At 38.1% G+C, this 20,633-nt stretch overlaps 1 protein-coding gene across 2 annotated transcripts in view; it reads left to right on the top strand.

Annotated features, from left to right (window-relative positions):
• The window catches only part of INSC (INSC spindle orientation adaptor protein), a 138,973-nt gene extending 118,832 nt beyond the window's left edge, over positions 1–20,141 (top strand). For both annotated transcript variants that reach the window (XM_087950915.1, XM_087950916.1), the window contains exons 9-13: positions 3,925–4,103; positions 12,995–13,061; positions 14,162–14,317; positions 15,508–15,584; positions 19,865–20,141. In XM_087950915.1, coding sequence (XP_087807041.1) covers positions 3,925–4,103; positions 12,995–13,061; positions 14,162–14,317; positions 15,508–15,584; positions 19,865–19,993 — 608 coding nt within the window. In that variant the 3' untranslated portion in view covers positions 19,994–20,141. The remainder of the gene's footprint in view (positions 1–3,924; positions 4,104–12,994; positions 13,062–14,161; positions 14,318–15,507; positions 15,585–19,864) is intronic.
• The last annotated feature ends 492 nt before the right edge of the window (positions 20,142–20,633 follow it).

Here is a 20,633-nt window from a genome sequence, read left to right as displayed (position 1 = left end):
CTTTAGCTGTGATGCCTCTTTCTTAGAGATACTGGATTCAGAGCAAAAGTGATATGATGCCTCTTTCTTTCTTTCTTTCTTTCTTTCTTTCTTTCTTTCTTTCTTTCCTTCCTTCCTTCCTTCCTTCCTTCCTTCCTTCCTTCCTTCCTTCCTTCCTTCCTTCCTTCCTATAGTGTTTCATATACTCCTATATGTATTCCATATATAATAATATGGATAATATCTCCACCCATTATATTTTTGGTTATCATATTGATGTTTTCTCGCTGTATTCCTTTTTCATTGTTTATTTTATTGTACTATTATTTTACCTTTGTTTACATTCCTTTCGTTGACTTTCTTTTTATTATTGTAAGCCACCTAGAGTAGCCCCATGGTGTGATAGGTGGCAAATAAATTAAACAAATAATAGTTTCCGATTAAATAAGAAGCCCTATCCAGGATTCAAACAGTAGGAATGGTCACGGTGTAAATCACCTGAGATAAGGTACTCTTGGTGTTGGCATCCCAATTATGAGATTGTGTTCTTAAGAAGCCCCAATTGACCCCCATGATATAAAGATTTAGATGAGAAGCACAGTGTAGCTTTGAAGATCTAAGTTGGTGCTGGAACTCACTTTTAAGACCTATATTTTTTTCTGTTAAAACTGGTTGGAAACAGATTGTATGTACAGTACATCAAGTCCAAAGTCACTTTTTCTTCTGTGGAAAGCTTGCCCAATGTTTGGATTTTGACACTACATCAGCCACCCACATGCTTTGCAAGCTCCCCTTTTTCTCTCTCAAAATAATGGAGTTCCAAAATTGGAGGAAATGAAATTATATGATTGTTACAAGTGAAATTGGGAGGTTAGATCTTTCTTTCTTTTTTTTCTCATGGTGGACATTAGTTTCTGCTCTCAAATGAATTTAAATCATTTCAATTCCTCTTGGCTTCTAGATATCCTCTATAGTAGGGGTGTCAAACTGGTGGCACATGGGCCGAATGCATCACATGCAGGCCACACCCACCCCAGTTTGGCAAAGGGAAAAAAGGTAATGATATGTCAAATGACAGCAACTGGACCCCTGTGTTCTATAGTGTTGCAGTCTGTATCACATAAATGTTATTAAGGATGCCACAAAATTGGTGGCACACTTTCTGGCAAAAATTGCCATCCAGTGGATACTTCCTGTCTATAGACAGGAAGAAAGTTTCAGTTTTGTTTGCTTATGTTAAAGGCCACGTTTTACCTGGGGGAAAAAAAACCTGAAATCAACAGGAATGAAAATAATGTTTTTTAAAAAATATTTTTTTTATTTATGCCCAAATTTAAAATACAAAATAGAAGAAAAATAATCAAATACAAAAAAACAATCAAGCAACATATAGAAAATAATAATAATAATAATAATAATAATAATAATAATAATAATAAGTATACAACAACAAATAACAAATATATTGTTAACATTAAAATGTTGTATACCCATTAAATATTAAAATTCCCAGCATCCTGGTGGAATGCTGAAAAAAATAACTGAAATACCTGATGGATTCAGATAATCAGAGTTGGAAGGGACCTTGTAGATCATCTAGTCCAACCCCCACCCAAGTGGGAGACCCTACACCATTTCTGACAAATGGCAGTCCAATCTCTTCTTGAAAGTCTCAAGTGATGGCGTTTCCACAACTTCCGAGGGCAAGCTGTTCCATTGGTTGATTGTTCTCGCTGTCAGAAAGTTTCTCCTTATTTCCAGGTTAAATATCTCCTTGTTCAGTTTCCATCCATTATTTCTTGTCTGGCCTACAGGTGCTTTAGAAAATCGCTTGACCCCTTCCTCCCAGGGGCAGCCCCTCAGATATTGGAAGACCGCTATCATGTCTCCCCTAGTCCTTCTCTTTACTAGACTAGCCAAGCCCAGTTCCTCCAACTGTTCGTTGTATGTTTTAGCCTCCAGTCCCCTAATCATCCTGGTTGATCTTCTCTGTACTTTTTCTAGAGTCTCAACATCTTTTTTATAATGTGGTGACCAAAACTGGATGCAGTACTCTAGGTGTGGTCTTACTAAGGCTTTATAGAGTGGTATTAGTACTTCCCTTGATCTTGATTGTATCCCTCTGTTAATACAATTTAGCATTGCATTAGCTTTTTTTTTTGCTGCTGCTGCATACTGCTGGCTCATATTTAGCTGGTTATCCACTAAGACTCCAAGATCCCTCTCACAGTTACTGCTATTGAGCCTGCTTTCACCCAGTCGATATGTGTACTTTTGGTTTTTCTTGCCTAAGTGTAGGACTTTACTTTTCTCTACACTGAATTTCATTTTGTTAGATATGGCCCAGTCTGTCAAGATCCATCTGGATCTTGAGCCTATCTTCTTGGGTGTTAGCTATTCCTGCCAGTTTAGTATCATCTGCAAATTTGGTAAGTTCCCCTTCTATTCCCTCATCTAAATCGTTCATGAAGATATTGAAGAGTACTGGGCCTAAGACAGAACCTTGTGGCACCCCACTGCTTACTTCCCTCCATGATAGACTTAGACCCATTAAGGACTACTCATTGAGTACGGTTTGCCAGCCAGTTGCGAATCCATCTAGTGGTGGTGCTATCTATTCCACTTTTTTTCTAGCTTACTAAGAAGTAGGTTGTGGTCTACTTTGTCGGATGCCTTGCTGAAATCTAAATATATTCTCCCCATTGCATAGCAGTTCTACAAGTAGCTATAGACTATCCCTGTCTATATTTATTAAGAATGCTATGCTAAAAAGATCTCATCGATGTGGAAATCTAGGGCCTATCAATCAAGCTGAATCACCATTTATTTATGATAAAAAGAAATAGGTAATAGGTAATCCCAAAGGCTTTTACCTGAAATGTTTTACTTGAGGAAAAAAAACCTGTACCAAAATATAGAAAAAATAATCAGGGAAGAAAATAATGTTGAAGTTGCTTAAGAAGTTCCACAATGCATCCTAATTGTTCATCTGTCTTTATATTTCAAACTAGGAAAACAGTCATGGTTTAAGCACCTGACTTACTATCATGTTGGATCAGGAGGTTCTGCTATTAGAATTATGATTAAGAAGTAGAGAGTTATCTGTTGTTAGCATTAAAGCATCTGCTTTAGACATTCAGGTCCAGCTATACTTAAGCATATTTAGAAAGAAGAGACTGCAATAGGGAATCTTTCCTCTAATAAATCTTTAATTTCTCTATAATATTTATAGCTAAGTAATTTAATTACTGTTCTTATTTACTTATTCCCAGAACCACAGACAAATCAAATTGCTGGGTGAGTCAGACCTTAGTTAAAATAGATGTGTACAGAAATTAAAAGACACTTAGAAAATTATAATAACAACTCTGTCTGCAGCATTTTAAGAGGTTTTAAGCAGGAAGGGAAAAGTTGTATAGCACAGCCTTAGATCAAATATATAGCTGTAATGATAGCAAGATACACTGCAAAATTACATATTCTTGTGAATCAATTGGTTTTATTTATCTGTGCATTCAGTTACATTTTATCTAGCAACCAAAATCTATATCTACAACTAGACTCTATGCTACAACCACATTTGTATCATGCATTTTTATTTGAAATAAACAGCTGTTCAAGGATCTTCATTCCCATCTATAAAATGTTTTAAAACATGCAAGCGAACAAAACATATAAGGAAACTAATCAAGGAGAGAACCAACCTAGAACTAAGGAAAAATTTTCTGACAGAACTATTAATCAATGGCCTCCAGACATTGTGGGTCACTGGAGGCTTTTAGGAAGAGAATGGACAACCATTTTTCTGAAATGGTATAGGGTTTATTGCTTGAGTGGGGTTTGGACTAGAAGCTCTCCAAGGTTCCTTCTAATTCTGACTGTTATTCTGTTAAATAAATGAACTGGTTTTAATTTAATATTTTAATTGGGTTTTCTAATGCCTAGAACTGTGCCAAGAGGCTGCCTCAGGGGAAGTTTTCCTATTGGCTTCAGCTGCACTTGCCAATATTACATTTTTGGACTCAAAGGCCTGTGAGACGTTGCTTCAGCTGGATGCAATGAAGATTCTTATTGCAGCTTGTTCTGACAAACAGAAAGTAGATAGTCCCTATTCTCGAGATCAGGTAAGCATATTTAATGTTTGTCCAGACAACTTAACATGAATGGCTGTCATAGTATAAGGAAAAAATATATAGATGTGGGAAAGAGTCCAGAATACTCCTGATTTAATGGATCTTGGTGTAGCTGACTTTGGATTTAATAGACAAAATCTTCTGAATACCCAAAATTTGAAATAACAGCTTCATCTTGTTGTCCTATTCATTAACTTATCATTAAGGTCTGTTTAGTGCTGATGTCCTCGGAGTTTGGAATTCTCTTTCATGGCTTTTTCTTCTTATTGTAGCATTTATTAAAGATGTTCTTATACAAAGCCAGCTTTGTGGGGTAACAGCTTCACTTATGATGATGTAATAGCTTTAGTAACCATTCTGGAAATCTATTTAGAGGTAAGCAGCTTTAAATAAGGCCATGATGCTATTAGTTTGAAAGGTTATGGCCTAGGAAAGAAAATAAATCAACTTAAGAATAATTAAAATAATATCAGTTTTCATCCTTATTGGGAGTAAGATATGGGAGAAATTCCCAGTAAGGATCAAACTGATAATATGACGCCTCTTGGTGGTCAGTGTAACCAAAAATATGGCATAGAATATATGCTGTGCAAAAATTTAAGAAATTTCTCTTTCTTCTAAGTCCCCTTTGTGGGAACTCATGTAAACCCTGTTCACAGTGGTACCACATAGAATAATATGTGGAATAATCTGTTCTGTGAGAAAGTGGAGTGTATATATGATTCTGGTAGCCTTTATTGCTAACAATATTTTTAAATAGAAAGTGTTCTCTTTGATTAACCAAATCGCCCCATTCAGTAAAATGGATGGATTGGCTATGCCAAGCTCCAAATATACTGTAAATTAGGAATGATTAAAAGAGCAAGTAGATAGAAATGACATTTTTATCCAATGAGTCATCATGCCAAAAATGGAAGAGGCATAATTTAATTGAGACCAGAAGTTATTCAGTATTTCTCAAAAATAGTGCTGGTCCTGCAAAGATGATAAATAAATAAAAAACATTTTTCTAAAAGAAAATACACTATTTTGGTTTTGCTCCTTTTGTTACATCATCACTGGCTGTGTTAAAATCTAAAAAAAAATCATATTAATTTCAGGTAGCACTTTATGATGGTTAAATCAGATGGCTAACTTCTCACTTTAATCCACAAGCAAAAAATGTTTGGATTTAAATTAATTTTACATATATTTCTTTGCTTTTTCTTTCTAAACTGTTCTCCCTTGCATTTATTCATTTATTATAGCATTTAAAACTTTGAGGTATTAAAACTCAAGCACTCTGTATCAGAACCTAGTTTTCTATCACAATTCCATGAAGGATAATCCCAAATGCCAGCCAGAAGGAAAACCTGCTAGTCTTCTAAAAATCTGCTAATGTTTGACCTGTTAAGGAAAAAAATCCATAATAATACAAAGTTCCCTAGAAATGCTATTTTGTATATTTATTTTTATTGTTCAGATTTACTTAGTAAACTGTTACTATATAGGCAGAGTTTTGTCTTCCGAGCTTGCTGCTTGGCACCCAGATGTTTCATTACAAAATTAGGTAATATCTTCAGCGGGATGGTTTTGGGGTGAAGTGTCTTGTTTCTTTATATAGGTCCTGGGTGGCCGGTTGATTTGGTGACTGGTTGAATCACAGGGCTGATTTAATCACAAGACCAACTGAATCACAAGGCTGGTTGATTCACAAGACTGGTTCTGGTCTTGTGACTTTTTGACTGGTTATTGTGACATGCGAAATTCAGCTAGTGCAGCTCATTGATTAGGGGTTCAGATGGTCTGCTTCCTAATTGGTTCATATGCTGGTTCTGAGACAGTCTTGTAAATCAACCAGCCTTGTGATTCAGTCATGTGATTCAATAGCACTGTGATTTGTCCAACCAATAACCCAGAACTTATAAAAACAAACAAGGTACTTCATGGAGCCAGGAACCAAGCAGCAACCTAGGAAGGACAAATCTACAATTTGACCTACAAACTGTTTCTATTTCTGATTCCGGTCCTGCAACAGAATTAAATACCCTTCTATTTAATTTCTCATCCAAGTACAGATGGAATTCCTTTCTATCAGCAGTCAACTTGATAGTGATGAGTTATTGTTCAAAGACATCTGAAGTCCACAGGTTCCCCAACCTTGGATGAAGTGAAGTCAATTAATTTCTATGGGCCCTTATACAGACCTGAAACTAGGACAATACCTTGAATGAAGCCATTATTTCAAGCTGCTTGTTCAAGCAAGGTGTACCTCCTACTCCTAGTAAAAAGAAGTAACTGCAGTTCTTCCTTAGCATTGCTTTTTCCACCTCTTATAAGCAATCCATTACCCAAGAGAACTATATGCAGAAGCCCTTTCTTTTTATTGAAACTGTCAGCTGACACTTTAATGTAACCTGAAGTGTTTTGTCAGAATCATGTTGCTTCTTTATATTGCTTCTCCTTGGTAAGATGGATAGTGGCTCCTGTGCTCAGTAAGTGGAATTGCAGTAGGGTAGGAAACAATTATTTTCTATTTCATATACTAAATCATTTTGTGGATTTCTGCATGATGATGTGTGTGTGTGAGAAAGAGGGAGGGAGGGAGAGAGGTGGGGAGGGAGGGAGAGAGAGAGTGAGAAAGAGAGAGAGAATATGGTGCTGGGTTTTCCCTGGGTTTTCCATAAAATTTTTTATTCATATAAGAGTCAGCATCTTGATTAACAATCCCTTATTTATTTCAGCTCTCAATCAATATATGGCATTTGGAGACTTAAGAGCTTGAATTGTATCCAGAAACAATTCTTTTTTTCTTTTTCTTTTTTGCTTAGTTTTGTTTTGCAAACGTCACTGCATGGCTGAAGTTCTTTTTTTGTTATTTCTCTTGAATGCTTTGCATAATAATATATCCTGGCATGTGTGACAGTCATTTACAAAGTGACTGGCCTTGCATTTAAAGAACAACTTTAGGAGCAGAGTAAGAAATGAGGTAATCAGTTTGTCTCTGTTAACAAAGCTGAAGATGATGAATTGTGTAATTACATTTCTGAAAAATACTTAAGAAATTAAAAAGTGGCACACTAGTTCATAATGGGTATAAAAATAAATGTAGGAAAGAGTTTGGAAACTTGGCTTTTACCAAACCTAGCAATGTAGAATCAACCTTTTTATCCTAATTAATGTGGCATATCAATTGTTTGTATCTTTAGATGCAATCAATTGTTTTGTTTACAAACATGTAAGAAGCTTCCAGACATAAGAATGGATTCTTCATTTTTTCACATTTTCATATACATGCAGTTTCACAGAGGACTCTTCAAAGAATAATTAAGTAGAATTTGATTATTTTATCCTTAGATATCTTTAGTGATCTCGGAGAAGAAGATTGTTGAGAGTCCCTTGGACTGCAAGGAGATAAAATCAGTCAATCATAAAGGAGATCAAGTTCAACCCTGACTGTTCTTTGGAAGGACAGATACTGAAACTGAAACTCAAATGGGAAACCACCACATAAGAAAAGAGGACTCATTGGAAAAGACCCTGATTTTGAGAAAGATGGAAGGCAAAAGGAGAAGGGGGCAACAGAAGATGAGGTGGTTAGATAGCATAATTGAAGCAGTGGGGCAGGAGTTTGGGCAGACTCTGGGAGACAGGCGAGCACAGGGAAGCCTAGTGTGCTATGGGTCCAAGGGGTTGCAAAGAGTGGGACATGACTTCACAATAACAACCCTTAGCAAAATCATCTTTTCCCTATCTTTATTTGCTGTGGGGAAAGGTCATTAAACAAATGCATGATATATGTTTTTCCTCCTTAAAAAGAAAGCTTTGTCTTTCTCAGATAAATCTAATGCCAGGACTGGATTTTTCTTTGTGCTGTAGGAATTTCCCTTCTCTTCATCCCTGAACTATTCTCTTCCACTCACACAGCATTTGCAGAGTTCAAGAGGAGCAGTAGAGGAAGGGGGGGATTCCCCTCTCCCTGCTTTGTTGACAGAATCCATTGCATCGATAAAAGCAGTTAATTGAATGCCTCCCTCTCTAATGGAACTATGGCGGCAAAGTTCAGCTATTTCTAGATGCAAATAATGATTCCCTCATAGTCTTTGGTAATCAAGTTTCAACAAAGCATATCTCTACCATCAAATGAAATAAAAGACACCACAGCAAAAATATATATATGAATGTGTTTCATAGCATATCTAGATCATCATGAACAAATATTGGCACTTTCATGTTTATGTACTTTGCCACCTAATAAAATGGTGCTGTAATTTTTGTTTTAGGATCGATTTTTTTTCTCCTCATGTCAGCAATCATAATAAAAGTGCACAAAAACTATTTTCTTGTGAATATTAATTAATTAATATAATACCCTGCTGTGTATTGTGCTGACCACCAGGAAACTAGGATAGTTCTTTAAAAAGTGAGATTGTAATGATGAAAGAAAACTCCATTACTTTTTCAATTTTCAAATGCTTTCCTCAACTGTCTTTTGCTTTTCTCATTTTCTCTCTCTCAGAGACCCTAAATATCATCATTTTCAATTCTGCTCAGTTGTTATTTCCCATATTTAAGACTTTTTCTTCAGTTTTCTGAAGAAGTGCTTCTATGGGGGAAAAAAAGCACTTTTTTCTCATTTTCAAATGCTTTTCTCATATCTCTTCCCTCTCTTGTGCTTCTCATATCTCTCCTTTATTTCTGCTCTTTTCCTTAATTTTCTCCATGCCATAGCTGCTTGCTCCTTCTTTGCAAATTCTTTGAAATATAATCTTTTTATGTGCAGTATCAGCTAGAAACAGACGAAACCTCTGCAATCCTCTGTCTTCTTGTTGCAGAAAAGACATTGTGGGTTTTTCTTTATTCTGGGCACTAAAACTTATAATATGGTTGCTCGGAGACCTGGTTACTAAAAGCTTAGACTTCTGCTTATCATTCACTAAAATTATTCTTGTAGACCTATTGTATTGTCATTGCTTATTTGTTTCTCAGAAAAGCCCAACCCCAAATGAATCAGAACATTTCAAAGTGCAAAGAGTAGATTAATCAGAGGCTTTTGAATGTACCGTGACTGACAAAGAAACCCCTAATGACCCTTAAACACAATGAATGCTGCTTAAACATTCCAACAAAATGATAAAAGAAAATTCTAAGAAATTAATTGAGAGTAAAGTGGATTCCTAGATCAAGGTATTTTGAAATGGGAACATTAGGCAAGTCTAGGATTGCCAAGTAATTTATTATGGAATATTTGGACACAGGAGACTATCATATCTCATATTGGTAGTTTCAATTAAAGAATGAGTTAGACTGATGAGGAGCCAGTGTAGTCACACCTTAGCACAGAACCTGCTGGGTGACTTTGGGCCAAACCTTGTCTCTCAGAAGTAGGAAGCAAGGAAGGGCAAATCACTTTCAAGAAAACTTGCCAAGAAAACTTCAGGAACCAGTCAATGTAGTCAAAAACTGACCCAAAGGTGTATACACACAGACTGAAGAAGGAAAACTTGGGACAAGTAGCATAGTCATGTTAAAGTAGGACCAGAGCCACATATATTCAAGTCCATCCACAGGAATCACTGGATTACTTCGGAAAATCATTTTCTCATTACCTAACCTACCTTACACAGTTTTTGATCTAAGGAAAATAAGAGGAATGGTCTGCCATGTATATCAAGTTACTTGGTGAAAGAAAGACAAGCTACATATTTCATATATGAATAAGAATAGATTTTATCAGGAAAAAGAAATGGGCTAATGTAGATAAAATAAACAACCATTTAAGTTATTTATAGTACTGAGACACTTTTGAACTTCCCTAAGTACAGTAACAACTTTTCTGAAAAAAAAAAAGAACAATTAACTAATAAAACATATTGGTATTAGTCTATGGGCCTGACTTTTGATACATCAGGTATATATTTCTCTCAGTCCTAGGAAGGAGGAAATGGGAAAAGGAAGCCAAAGGGAAGACAACTTGTCTTTGGTATCTTGTATCTATTACTGAGTCTGGTTTGGTTGCACTAAAAAAAAATAGAGTCTGGCTTTATAGAATTGTTTCCATCTTGTGAATATCCCAAAGGTGCTTTTTCAAGAGGCAATTGGACTTTCTTGTTTTTCTTTGAAGACATTTTGCTTCTCAACCAAGAAGCTTTTTTAGCTCTGACTGGATGGTGGGGAATGGTAGAATTTAATAATTTAATATAAATATAAATTCTACCATTCTCATATCTAACAACCTAAGCGCCAGAGCTCACTGTAACAGCATTGCCAAAAAGGCATTAAAGTTGTAAATCTAATCTTACGAAGCTTCTCCTCTGGAAATCTTGAATTGCTAACTAGGGCATACAAAACCTTTGCTAGACTAATACTTGAATACAGCTCTTCAGTCTGGAATCCACACTGTATATCAGACATTAATACAATTGAGCGAGTCCAGAAGTATTTCACGAGAAGAGTACTACACTCCTCTGCTCGCAACAGAATATCACCAGGTTTGAGATTTTGGGCTTGGACAACCTTGAACTATGCCGCCTATGGTTGGACTTAAGCGTAGCACACAAAATTATCTGCTACAATGTCCTTCCAGTCAATGACTACTTCAGCTTCAACCGCAACAATACAAGAGCACACAACAGATACAAACTCAATGTAAACCACTTCAAACTCGATTGCAGAAAGTACGACTTCAGCAACAGAGTGGTCAAGGCCTGGAATGCACTACCTAACTCTGTTGTTACATCCTCGAACCCCCACTCCTTTAACTTCAAACTAACCACTATTGACCTCACCCCATTCCTAAGAGGTCTGTAAGGGGCGTGCATAAGTGCACCATCGTGCCTACCATTCCTGTCCTATTGTCCCCATTTATTCATACCTATTTCCTGTATTCTTACTCATGTTTATACTTATACCTATTATTTTGTAAGTGATTGAGAAATAAATAAATAAATAAATCTTGAATGAGAAGCAAAACATCTTCAAAGAAAATCAAGAACATCCAGGTGCCTCTTGAAAAAACACTTTTGGGACAACCATGACGTGGATTAGTAAGAATCCCCATAGACATTTTGTGAGAGTTTTCCTACAGCAGCATATCTGTATTTATCTCCATTTGATAATGTATAAGGTCTTACCTTTTTGAATGTATAAATCATGCCTTTGTAACACTATTCATCATTTATTTAATGTGCTAAAGCAGTGGGTGCTGCAAATTTTTTTTTCCAGAACTCCACATTCTCTGGTTCTTGGGTTAGTATTGTCCCAAAGGGGCTTTTTTTTCAAGAGGCAACTGGACTTTCTGTTTTTTCTTTGAAGACGTTTCCCTTCTCATCCAAGAAGCTTCTTCAGCTTTGACTGGATGGGGCAGAAAGGAAGGATTTATATTCCTTGCAGACAGCTGGACATTTGCATTCTTTTATTGAATTGAACAGCCCTCTTTCAACAGACGGGGAGGAATACAATATCATCTATCTCCAATCTACAACACAGTCCTTTCAACAGTTCCAAGAAGGCTCCACACCAATTTGCACCACTCAGGTGACCGTAAACCTCCAGGTGACCTTAACGACCCGCTAAAAGAATGCAAATGTCCAGCTGTCTGCAAGGAGTATAAGTCCTTACATTCCCCACCATCCAGTCAGAGCTGAAGAAGCTTCTTGGATGAGAAGGGAAATGTCTTCAAAGAAAAACCAGAAAGTCCAATTGCCTCTTGAAAAAAAAAGTACCTTTGGGACAACCATAATCTGGATGACTGAAAATCTCCATTAGACATTTGGATTAGTATTGTTCTTCTATTCCTGGCAGATTTTTCAAGAAAGGTCTCCATGAACGTAAGCAGAAAGGACAACAGTTTTCCAATCCTCTTTGTCTTCTCTAGAGTCTGTGCATATTCCATGGTGTTTCACAAGATTCCTCAATAGGAAGCTAGTTTAGGGGGAAATGGAAGAAGTTGAAGAGATATCAGAAAAAGATGATATCTTCCCTTCTATTCATAAAGGTTTCTGATAAGAATGTCTTCTAACTTAGGCAACAGGATATCTTGTCCAACTACTAAAAACAAAAGAAATAAAAATACAGTAATTTCTTCAGTTGGGTAGATTTTTTTTCCATATTTATATGTTGCTCATGCTAAAAGGGTTATATGAACCAGGAGCACCTGAACAGGATAAACATAGTTAAAATGATGATTGCATAATTGAAACTGGTATGTTGACATATCCCTACCTCCTCTGCAGAAATCTCTGGTGTGAGTATTACAAAATTTAAGCTGAGGAAAATAAAACAAAATTCAGCTTCCAACATAGGATTGGAATACTTTTGGGAACCAAGGCCACTATTTTTACAGTTGTTCTGCTATTATTAATATTTTTAGTCTTTGAGAGCTGCAGAAAGTATAACAATGATGCAGTTATAGTATGTCACTAAAGTGGGTTACACAGATTTTGCCATCCTTTTAAAAGTGTCTTTACACAAGATAGGTGCCTCGCATTTCCCAGCCCGAGATTTTTATATTTGTGTTAAGATTCAACCATTTTTTGCCTGAAGATTTCCCAGTGAAATGCTGGGGAAAACATGGGCCCAAAAAGAAGACCACCATACAGAATTTTGGTTGCCTATCCCTGCCTACAGTCTTTAAAATAAAATATTATGTAGCTTCATGAAACCTTTTGACACAATGATTTCCTGAATTTGTGTCCAACAGAGGCCGATCATACTTGCACAATTACAGGTTATGGGAAAATCACAATAAGAACAGGAGCTTTTGTACGATGGCAATAAGAACAATGGGTCTAAGTGAAGGAGTCATTTTTCCAAGTAGCTGATCAATGATTTATAAATCATTATAATAATGTAAATAAAGTTGTATAATGTAAAATTTCAAACTATTGCCTTTTTAAATTTAGATTGTAACAGTATTAGCAAACCTGTCTGTGCTGGACCAGTGTGCTTCAGAAATAATCCAACAAAATGGTACGTATGTTTTGACGAACACACAAAAGAATTACACATATGAAAACAAAAATGAAATAGCATCCTTTGGCTAAACAGCATTTAATGTAACACTACACACCACGATTACGAAAGATCTAAATTTATCAGGATTTGAGACAAAATTCTGCATTTTTACTTCTCCAAATCTCAGAATCCTGACCAAAAATGTGTAAGAATTCAAGTTTATGTCATTTTCTTTCTGAAATACCTGCAGGCAGGACTCTGCAATTTCAAAATCATGGCTTCTATTTCAGATATGGAGTACTGATATTGTCATACCTCCCTATTTTGGGAAATGTGAAGAATCAGAGAGAGAGCCATTTCTTTCTACTGCTCCACTGTAGAATTCGTTATATGCTGTCATTCAAGCTGTTTTTGAATATAGATTTAACATTCTTCTGGAGTGCTCTCTTACACCCAAAAGTTGCTTTGACGACAGTTGACCATCTCTGTAATTGTTGTCTGATGAAATGGCAAAGGGAAGCAGCTTGCTGTTGTTGGATTGTCAGCAACTAGGGCTTATCCAGGTTTCCAACCAGGGGTCAGCTCCAGTAAAGAACTGTATCTCCCCTTTGCCTGTCTTCTCTTCTAGCATATAAGAAATGATCTTGTGGCAGGAGAAATGGCAGGTGAAGGAGGGGATGAGTTCTGTCAAATAATTACACTGAAGTTCTAGCCATTTGTCAGAACTGTCATCCATGCTATTGGTGGATGTTTTCTACCTCTGGCTTGTGACATTAGTGATGGAGGTCATCCTTTCCTAAATGGGAAATGATGACGCCATTTTCATCCCATAGCAAAGGATTGGCAATAGAAGCAGCTAAATCTATTCTGTTTAAGTAAGTTACTTTCTTAAAATTACCACTTCTCCTTTTTATACTTGGAATAATGATGGGAGATTATACTTTTAGGCAAAATTTGAAAGAGCAGCATTGAGGATATTTGGGGTTTAGTTTTGTCCCCTGCAATCATGTTGGGTTGGTTTATATGTTGCTTCATCTTCAACTATAACTTTTGTACCAACAATTGTTTTTAATATGTTCTTGGATAATTAACAGCAATATTTTATGCTTTTGTAGGTATTCAAGTTTTAATGGAAATGCTGTCTGAAAAAGCACCATTTGGGAATTCACCTGAAAGAGCTGCTTGTGAACAAGTTCAACAAAAAGCCGCAGTGACACTTGCCCGGCTTAGTCGTGATCCTGAAGTAGCTAATTCAGCCATAAAACTCAATTGTACGTATTTAAATGATTTGGTACTGGGATATTTAGCTTAGTGTTGGCTGAATGCTACTTTTCTCCATTGCATGTCAACTAAGAACCAGTCTATTTTCCAATACTGGTCATTCATTTTTAAAAAGATTTCTGTTTTACGGATCAATCGATGATTGTCCCAACTGGCAGCTTGGAGTTCATTTAGCAGTACAGATAATCCTTGATTTATGACTGTAATAGAGCTTTCCCATTACAGTTGTAAGTTGTGACAGTCATAAAGTTGTCCTGTGGCCAACCCAATTTTACAATCTTTTTTTGGTCATTAAGTGACCAAATTGTTTGCTGTGGATTGGTTTTGTAGATAACAAATCCCATTTTTCAACAAAACCCTGTAAAATCTGGTCACATGACTACTGGATGCTGCAAATGACCAAAATACAGCCAATTGCCAAGCACCTAAAAAACAATTAGGATTGGGGCAGCCATCATAAGCAATTCTGGGGAGATCCTTTTAACTTTGAGGACTACCTATATGAACCTTTTTTGTTGCTCATGACAATGCACTTTTGCATGCTAACCCAGATGCCCAACAAAATGATACAATGTTGTTCACAGAAAACTTAGTACTAGCTTTCAAAGATGTGAATGGGATTCTTCTAAAATCTAAATAAAGGAAAAAAGGAATCCCTTAAAATGGCATTCATCATTGAATAAACTAAGACTGATATGCCTGGGTAAAGATTCACTCACTGGCAAAAAAAAAGATGCGTTTAAAAAACAGACAATATCCTTTTTGACAGTCTGCAAGACTTTTTTTTCCCTCTTTCTCTTCCTTTGTTTCTTTCTTTCTTTTACATCTCTTCTTCTCTTTTCTTTCCAGTTTGTAAGACCGAGTGTTCTTTTTTTGTTTTTTTCCCTTTTGTGTATGTAATGTCGATATGTTTTTAATTGTAAATTTAATAAAATTTATTTATAAAAAAAAATAATAATAATAAAAAAAAGATTCACTCACTGGCTTTGCAAAGAAAAGTATGAATTCTCTTAATGTTTATCATTTGTGCTATGTAAAAAGAACTGGGTTTTTTTTCTTTTCTGTATTTTTAGCATCACTTTTTATGGCATTACAACATTTTGACTGAAATGGATAAATATAGAAAATACGCCACACAGAATAAATTGTTGATCAATTGTTCTTTTCAAATCATTTTTAGGTATTCCGCGTCTCATACAACTTTGCAGGTCTCCAGGTGAAAGAACTAACAGTGATTCTGTTCTTGTTGCTTGTCTGGTAAGGACATCTAATGGTTCCCTCTTTTCTTTTCTTTATTCTGCTGGTGAGACATTCATGATCAAATATTCCTGTTGACTGGAAAGGTAGGAGAGCTAATCTTGCCAGATTTCACCCTTCCGATTCACATCCCACACTATTGAGAAGATTCCCTCAGCTATACAGATCAGATCTGCAACAGACAGGAACAGAGTTTAATCTGAAAAGTAATACCGTGTTTCTCATAAAAAAAGGCCGGGTCTTATTTTTTTTTGAGCCCCCCAAAAACAGCTAGGATGTCTTTTTGGGGGTGACTTAATTTCCTCCCCCACACGCACCCCAACCTAGAGCGTCTCATGCGCACTTACCTCTCCACAAGGCTGCTTCTATCGGCTGATGGAAGCTCCCCGAAGGCAGAGTCACCAGCCACTTCTATCGGCCGGTAGAACCGGCGTCGTGGAGAGGTGAGTGCGCACAGGGCATTCTAGGTGGGGGTATGCATGGGGGAGGAAATCAATTGGCCAGTAGAAACGCCCTCGCAGTGAGTGCGCCCACACACACTCCCCTCACCATGAAGCCATTTCTATTGGCTGATGGAAGTTCCCCAAAGGCAGAGTCACCAGCCGCTTCTATCAGCTGGTAGAAGTGGCCTTGGGGCGAGCGCCCATGCACAGTCCCCTCACCACGAAGCCATTTCTATCAGCCGATGGAAGCTCCCCAAAGTCACCAGCCGCTTCAGGATGAGGCGTTGCTGCCCACGGAGTGCTCCTGACAGGAGTGCCCCACGTGCACTCCCCTCGCCACGAAGCCACTTCTACCAGCCGAAAGAAGCGGCTGGTGACTGCCTTTGGGGAGCTTCCATCGGCCGATAGAAATGGCTTTGTGGCGAGGGGAGTGCGCGTGGGTGCTCACCCTGAGGCCACTTCTAACAGCCGATAGAAGCAGCTGGTGACTCTGCCTTTGGGGAGCTTCCATCGGCCGATAGAAACAGCTGGTGACTCTGCCTTTGGGGAGCTTCCATCGGCCAATAGAAATGGCTCCGTGGCGAGAGGAGTGTGCGTGGGGTGCTCCAGTCACGAATACTCTGTGGGCAGCCATACCTTGCCCCAAAGTGGCTGGTGACTCTGACTATGGGGAGCTTCCATTGGCTGATAGAAATGGCTTTGTGGCAAGGGGAGCGCGGGGCGCTCACCCCAGGCTGCTTCTACCAGCCGATAGAAGTGGCTGGTGACTCTGCCTTCAGGGAGCTTCTATCGTCCAATGTTCTATTGGTAGTAGATTGGGGTATTCTAGCCTAGGCTACCTGCAGGGTGCTCCTAAAGGCAAGTTTTCTCCCTTCCCCCCATTTCTCTTCACCTCGTGTAGTTTTAACGAACGATATGAGAAATGGCAGGGAAACGCATGGATTAAATAGGCCTAATTTTGGGGGGCGGGGCTTAATTTCACCTCATGCCTAGAAATCATGCTGGGCCTTCCTATTGGTGGAGGCTGTATTGTTGGAGAAACACGGTATATTCAATTCCATATTGTCAGCTGTTGCAGGAGTATTTGTCAGTAAAAGTTATTCCTCTGTCTATTGATCCCTTTCTCTTCAGTTATGTTCCACAAGTGCATATAAATACAAAAGAGAGAAAATACACTTTATTGTGGTTACCAATAAAGCAAACATATATTTCATAACATCATATAATAATGTTTTGAGCACATTTGACATCCTATGTATCGATAAGTTTCATCCACAAGATTTATTGTGATCTGGCTCTTTTCTGTCCTTAAAATTGGTCCATTTTAAACAATGCATATGCCTTCAGGAGATTACCAGCAATGGACGTTTCAAAGTTAAATTCTTAAAGCTTAATAGTCTGCGATCATTTTCTTGTCAATGAAAATATATTTTATCAGATTGCTACATGGGATATCTAGCCTTCAGCAACTTCCTATCTCAGGGGTCTTCAAACCTTTAAGACATGTGGACTTCAACTCCCGGAATTTCCCAGCCAGCATGACTGGCTGGGAAATTCTGGGAGTTAAAATCCAGAAGTGGCTAAGTTTGGAGATCCTTGTCCTGTCTAATATGTCCTATTTAATATGGTAAAATAATCTCTGTAACAGCTGCCTTATTTTAATGAAGATAAGTAAGCAATATTTGTTTCTGCAAAAGAGATTTGCTTTCAATTTTTTTGTCTCCACATGGCTGGAAATCAGATGATTTATTATTTGTAACATCATAAACTTGCAGACATCCGTCCAAATAGAAGCAGTTATATGTTAATAACTGCACACAAACAATTGTTATCTTAATTTGCTTGCCTAAAGTTGCATTATAAATCCATGATTCACCTTTAGAATCCTTCATTGGCACAAAGTCTCTAGAAACAAAACTGCCTTCTCCTAGAAAGGGCATTGGGGGTTTGGGACATGGAACATCTTTATTTAACATGGTTTAAATTTTGAAATTATACTTCTTTCTTAATAATAATAACAATAATAATAATAATAATAATAATAATAATAATAATAATAATAATACTTTATTTGTGGTCACAGACCAAAACACAAGTACAACAAAAGAAGAACATGGGAAAATTAGTCATGAACAATTGGTCACCAAAAACTTGACTAAGGGGAAATACAGCATTCTCTTCTGATGGTTACAGCTCTTAAAAGAAATTTGGAAAGCAAAGAAGTGATGTATGAGGAGCCATCCCCTAGACCAGTGGTCCCCAACCTTTTTGTACCAGGGACCGGTTTCAAGCAGAAACATTTTTTCAAGGACCGGGGAGAAGAAGAATCCGAGTTTGGTAGTTTGAGCTTGCAGACGTTTCATTACCTGACTAGGTAACATCTGATGTTGTTACCTAGTCGGGTAATAAAACAGGTGTCTGCCTCGTTCCTCTCTCAGTCACTCTATCGCTCCTCCAGCAGCCCAAGAAGCCGGGGGTGGCTTTTCCTGTCGCCACAGCTTCCCGAGCGCCTAGTTCACATCCACAGTGCTCCGTTTACTGCCTGCCTGCCTGCCTTCTTCGAGCAGCTTCGGCTGATAAAAAGAGGCGAATAGTTATTATTCTCAGTCGAAGCTGCTCCCAAACAACCAGACAGGCAGGCAGGCAGAACGGAGCACTGTGGATTGAACTGCGAGCGGCAGGCGGGCGGGCGGGTGGGGGTGAACGGGCGCTCGGGAAGCTGCGGCGACAGGAAAAGCCACCCCCGGCTTCTTTGAAGCAGTTTCTTCCTGGAGGAAGAAGGAAGAGCGAGAAAGCGACTGAGAGAGCTGAGCCAGAGAGCAGGACAGGCTTCGCTTGCTTCCTCCCTCCCCTTCTTTCATTTGTGTCCTTGATCCCCGATCCCAGCAGCATTCACCGAAGGCGAAGAAAGCCGCCATTTTTTTAAAAAAAATTTTCTTTGGCCCGGTAAAGAGTGCTCCACGGCCCGGTACCGGTCCGCGCCCGGTGGTTGGGGACCCCTGCCCTAGACAATATAAGAACAAATTACTAACATTGGGTCTAGAAGGGTCTGTTTCAAGGAGAGACAGTACCTTAGATCTGCCTGCGTTATACATAGGGCAATATAAAAGGACATGCTCCACAGTTTCAACCTCAGCTCTGTCAGAGGGGCATAGCCGCTCGTTAATCGGGAGCCATTATACTTCTTTCTTAGAATTATTCAATTTGTTTGCTTGTTTGTTTACTGAGAACAAGACATTTTCCATTCCATCATTAAGCCAAGGAGTTTGAAGTATAGAATTGTTGCTGTAGATCAGGGGTGTCAAACGCAAGGCCTGTGGGCCAGATCCAGACCACGGAGTGCTTAGATCAGGCCTGCAGGCTTCTCTGGAAACAATCTGGTCCTCCCAAGCTCCATTTTTGCTGGCAGAGGGTTGCAGGAAGCTGTCACTGGCAGAGTGCTCAGGCCACCACAGGTGCCCCCGACATGAGTGATATCGAGCTGGCCACACCCACTCTGCCATGCCCACCTGGCCCTCTGAGATCAAACACAACCCTGATGCGGCCCTCAATGAAATTGAGTGACACCCTTGATGTAGACAATGCTGACACATAATCAATGCAACCCAAGTGAAGGATAGGCTGAAGTTACTTTACGGGGTTCTTAAATATATTGGCTGTAAAAATAATGGAGGTGTAATGATGAGTTTAGCCTTCACTGGGAGGTAAACAGCACAAGGAACTTTCATTGAACTTCAGAATATGACTCTGTTCTCAGATTTATATAACATTGTCTAAAGCAGGGTTCAATCTAATTAACATTAAAAAATTTTAAAGTGTCATCACATTTTCTCATAGGCAGCTTTACGGCGGTTAGCAGTGATGAGCCCTGACGGTCTTCAAGAATCAGATTTCCAGCAGTTGGTGAAGCCCAGGCTCGTGGATTCCTTCCTGCTTTGTACCAATATGGAAGAAAGCTTTGTTTAAACAAATGTAACTTTAGTATTAATGTTATTCATGATTGGTAACCGATTGACTGCTTATGATTAATTTATTATAAAGAGCTAACATAGAAAAAAAAATGCCACCTCACATTTCTGATCCCTATGAAAAATTGTTTCTACCTCTTCTAGGTTTGCACACTATAAATATAATAATTTAAATAAAATAATAAGTAAATTATACAGAATGGGAGATAGATCCACTTCCACAGTCATTCCCCACTCATAATTTGATATTAGCCACCAGTGACTTACTTTTGGGGTGGAAACAGCAGGGTGATTAAGAGATGGAAGGCATGCAAAGGGATTGGTAACACATAACTGTGTGGGGCTATAAACAGATTTCATACATCTTTTTAAATATCTTTTGGGACCTTGCCAACTGTGGAAAATTGTTGGAATATTTTTAGAGAAAATAGAAAACTAATATATAAACAAGGAACAGGTTCACATAGCATGGTGCAAAGTGGTACTTTATGGTATATACCATGAATTCAGTTGAATTTCCTCAAGTAGAATATTATTTTGGAATTAATGGCTAATGTGATTGCAGGGTACACATTAGGATATGCAAAGGCTCATCGAAGTGCCCTTTCAGGTTGCAACATAAACCTGAGTAACCTCAG

The sequence above is a fragment of the Notechis scutatus genome, chromosome 1, assembly GCF_049901735.1.
Source record: "Notechis scutatus isolate UNSWTSFEM ecotype Mainland chromosome 1, rNotScu1.2, whole genome shotgun sequence".
Classification (NCBI taxonomy): domain Eukaryota; kingdom Metazoa; phylum Chordata; class Lepidosauria; order Squamata; family Elapidae; genus Notechis; species Notechis scutatus.
Note: the sequence above shows the minus strand (reverse complement) of the source record. Positions and strands in the feature narration are given on the sequence as shown.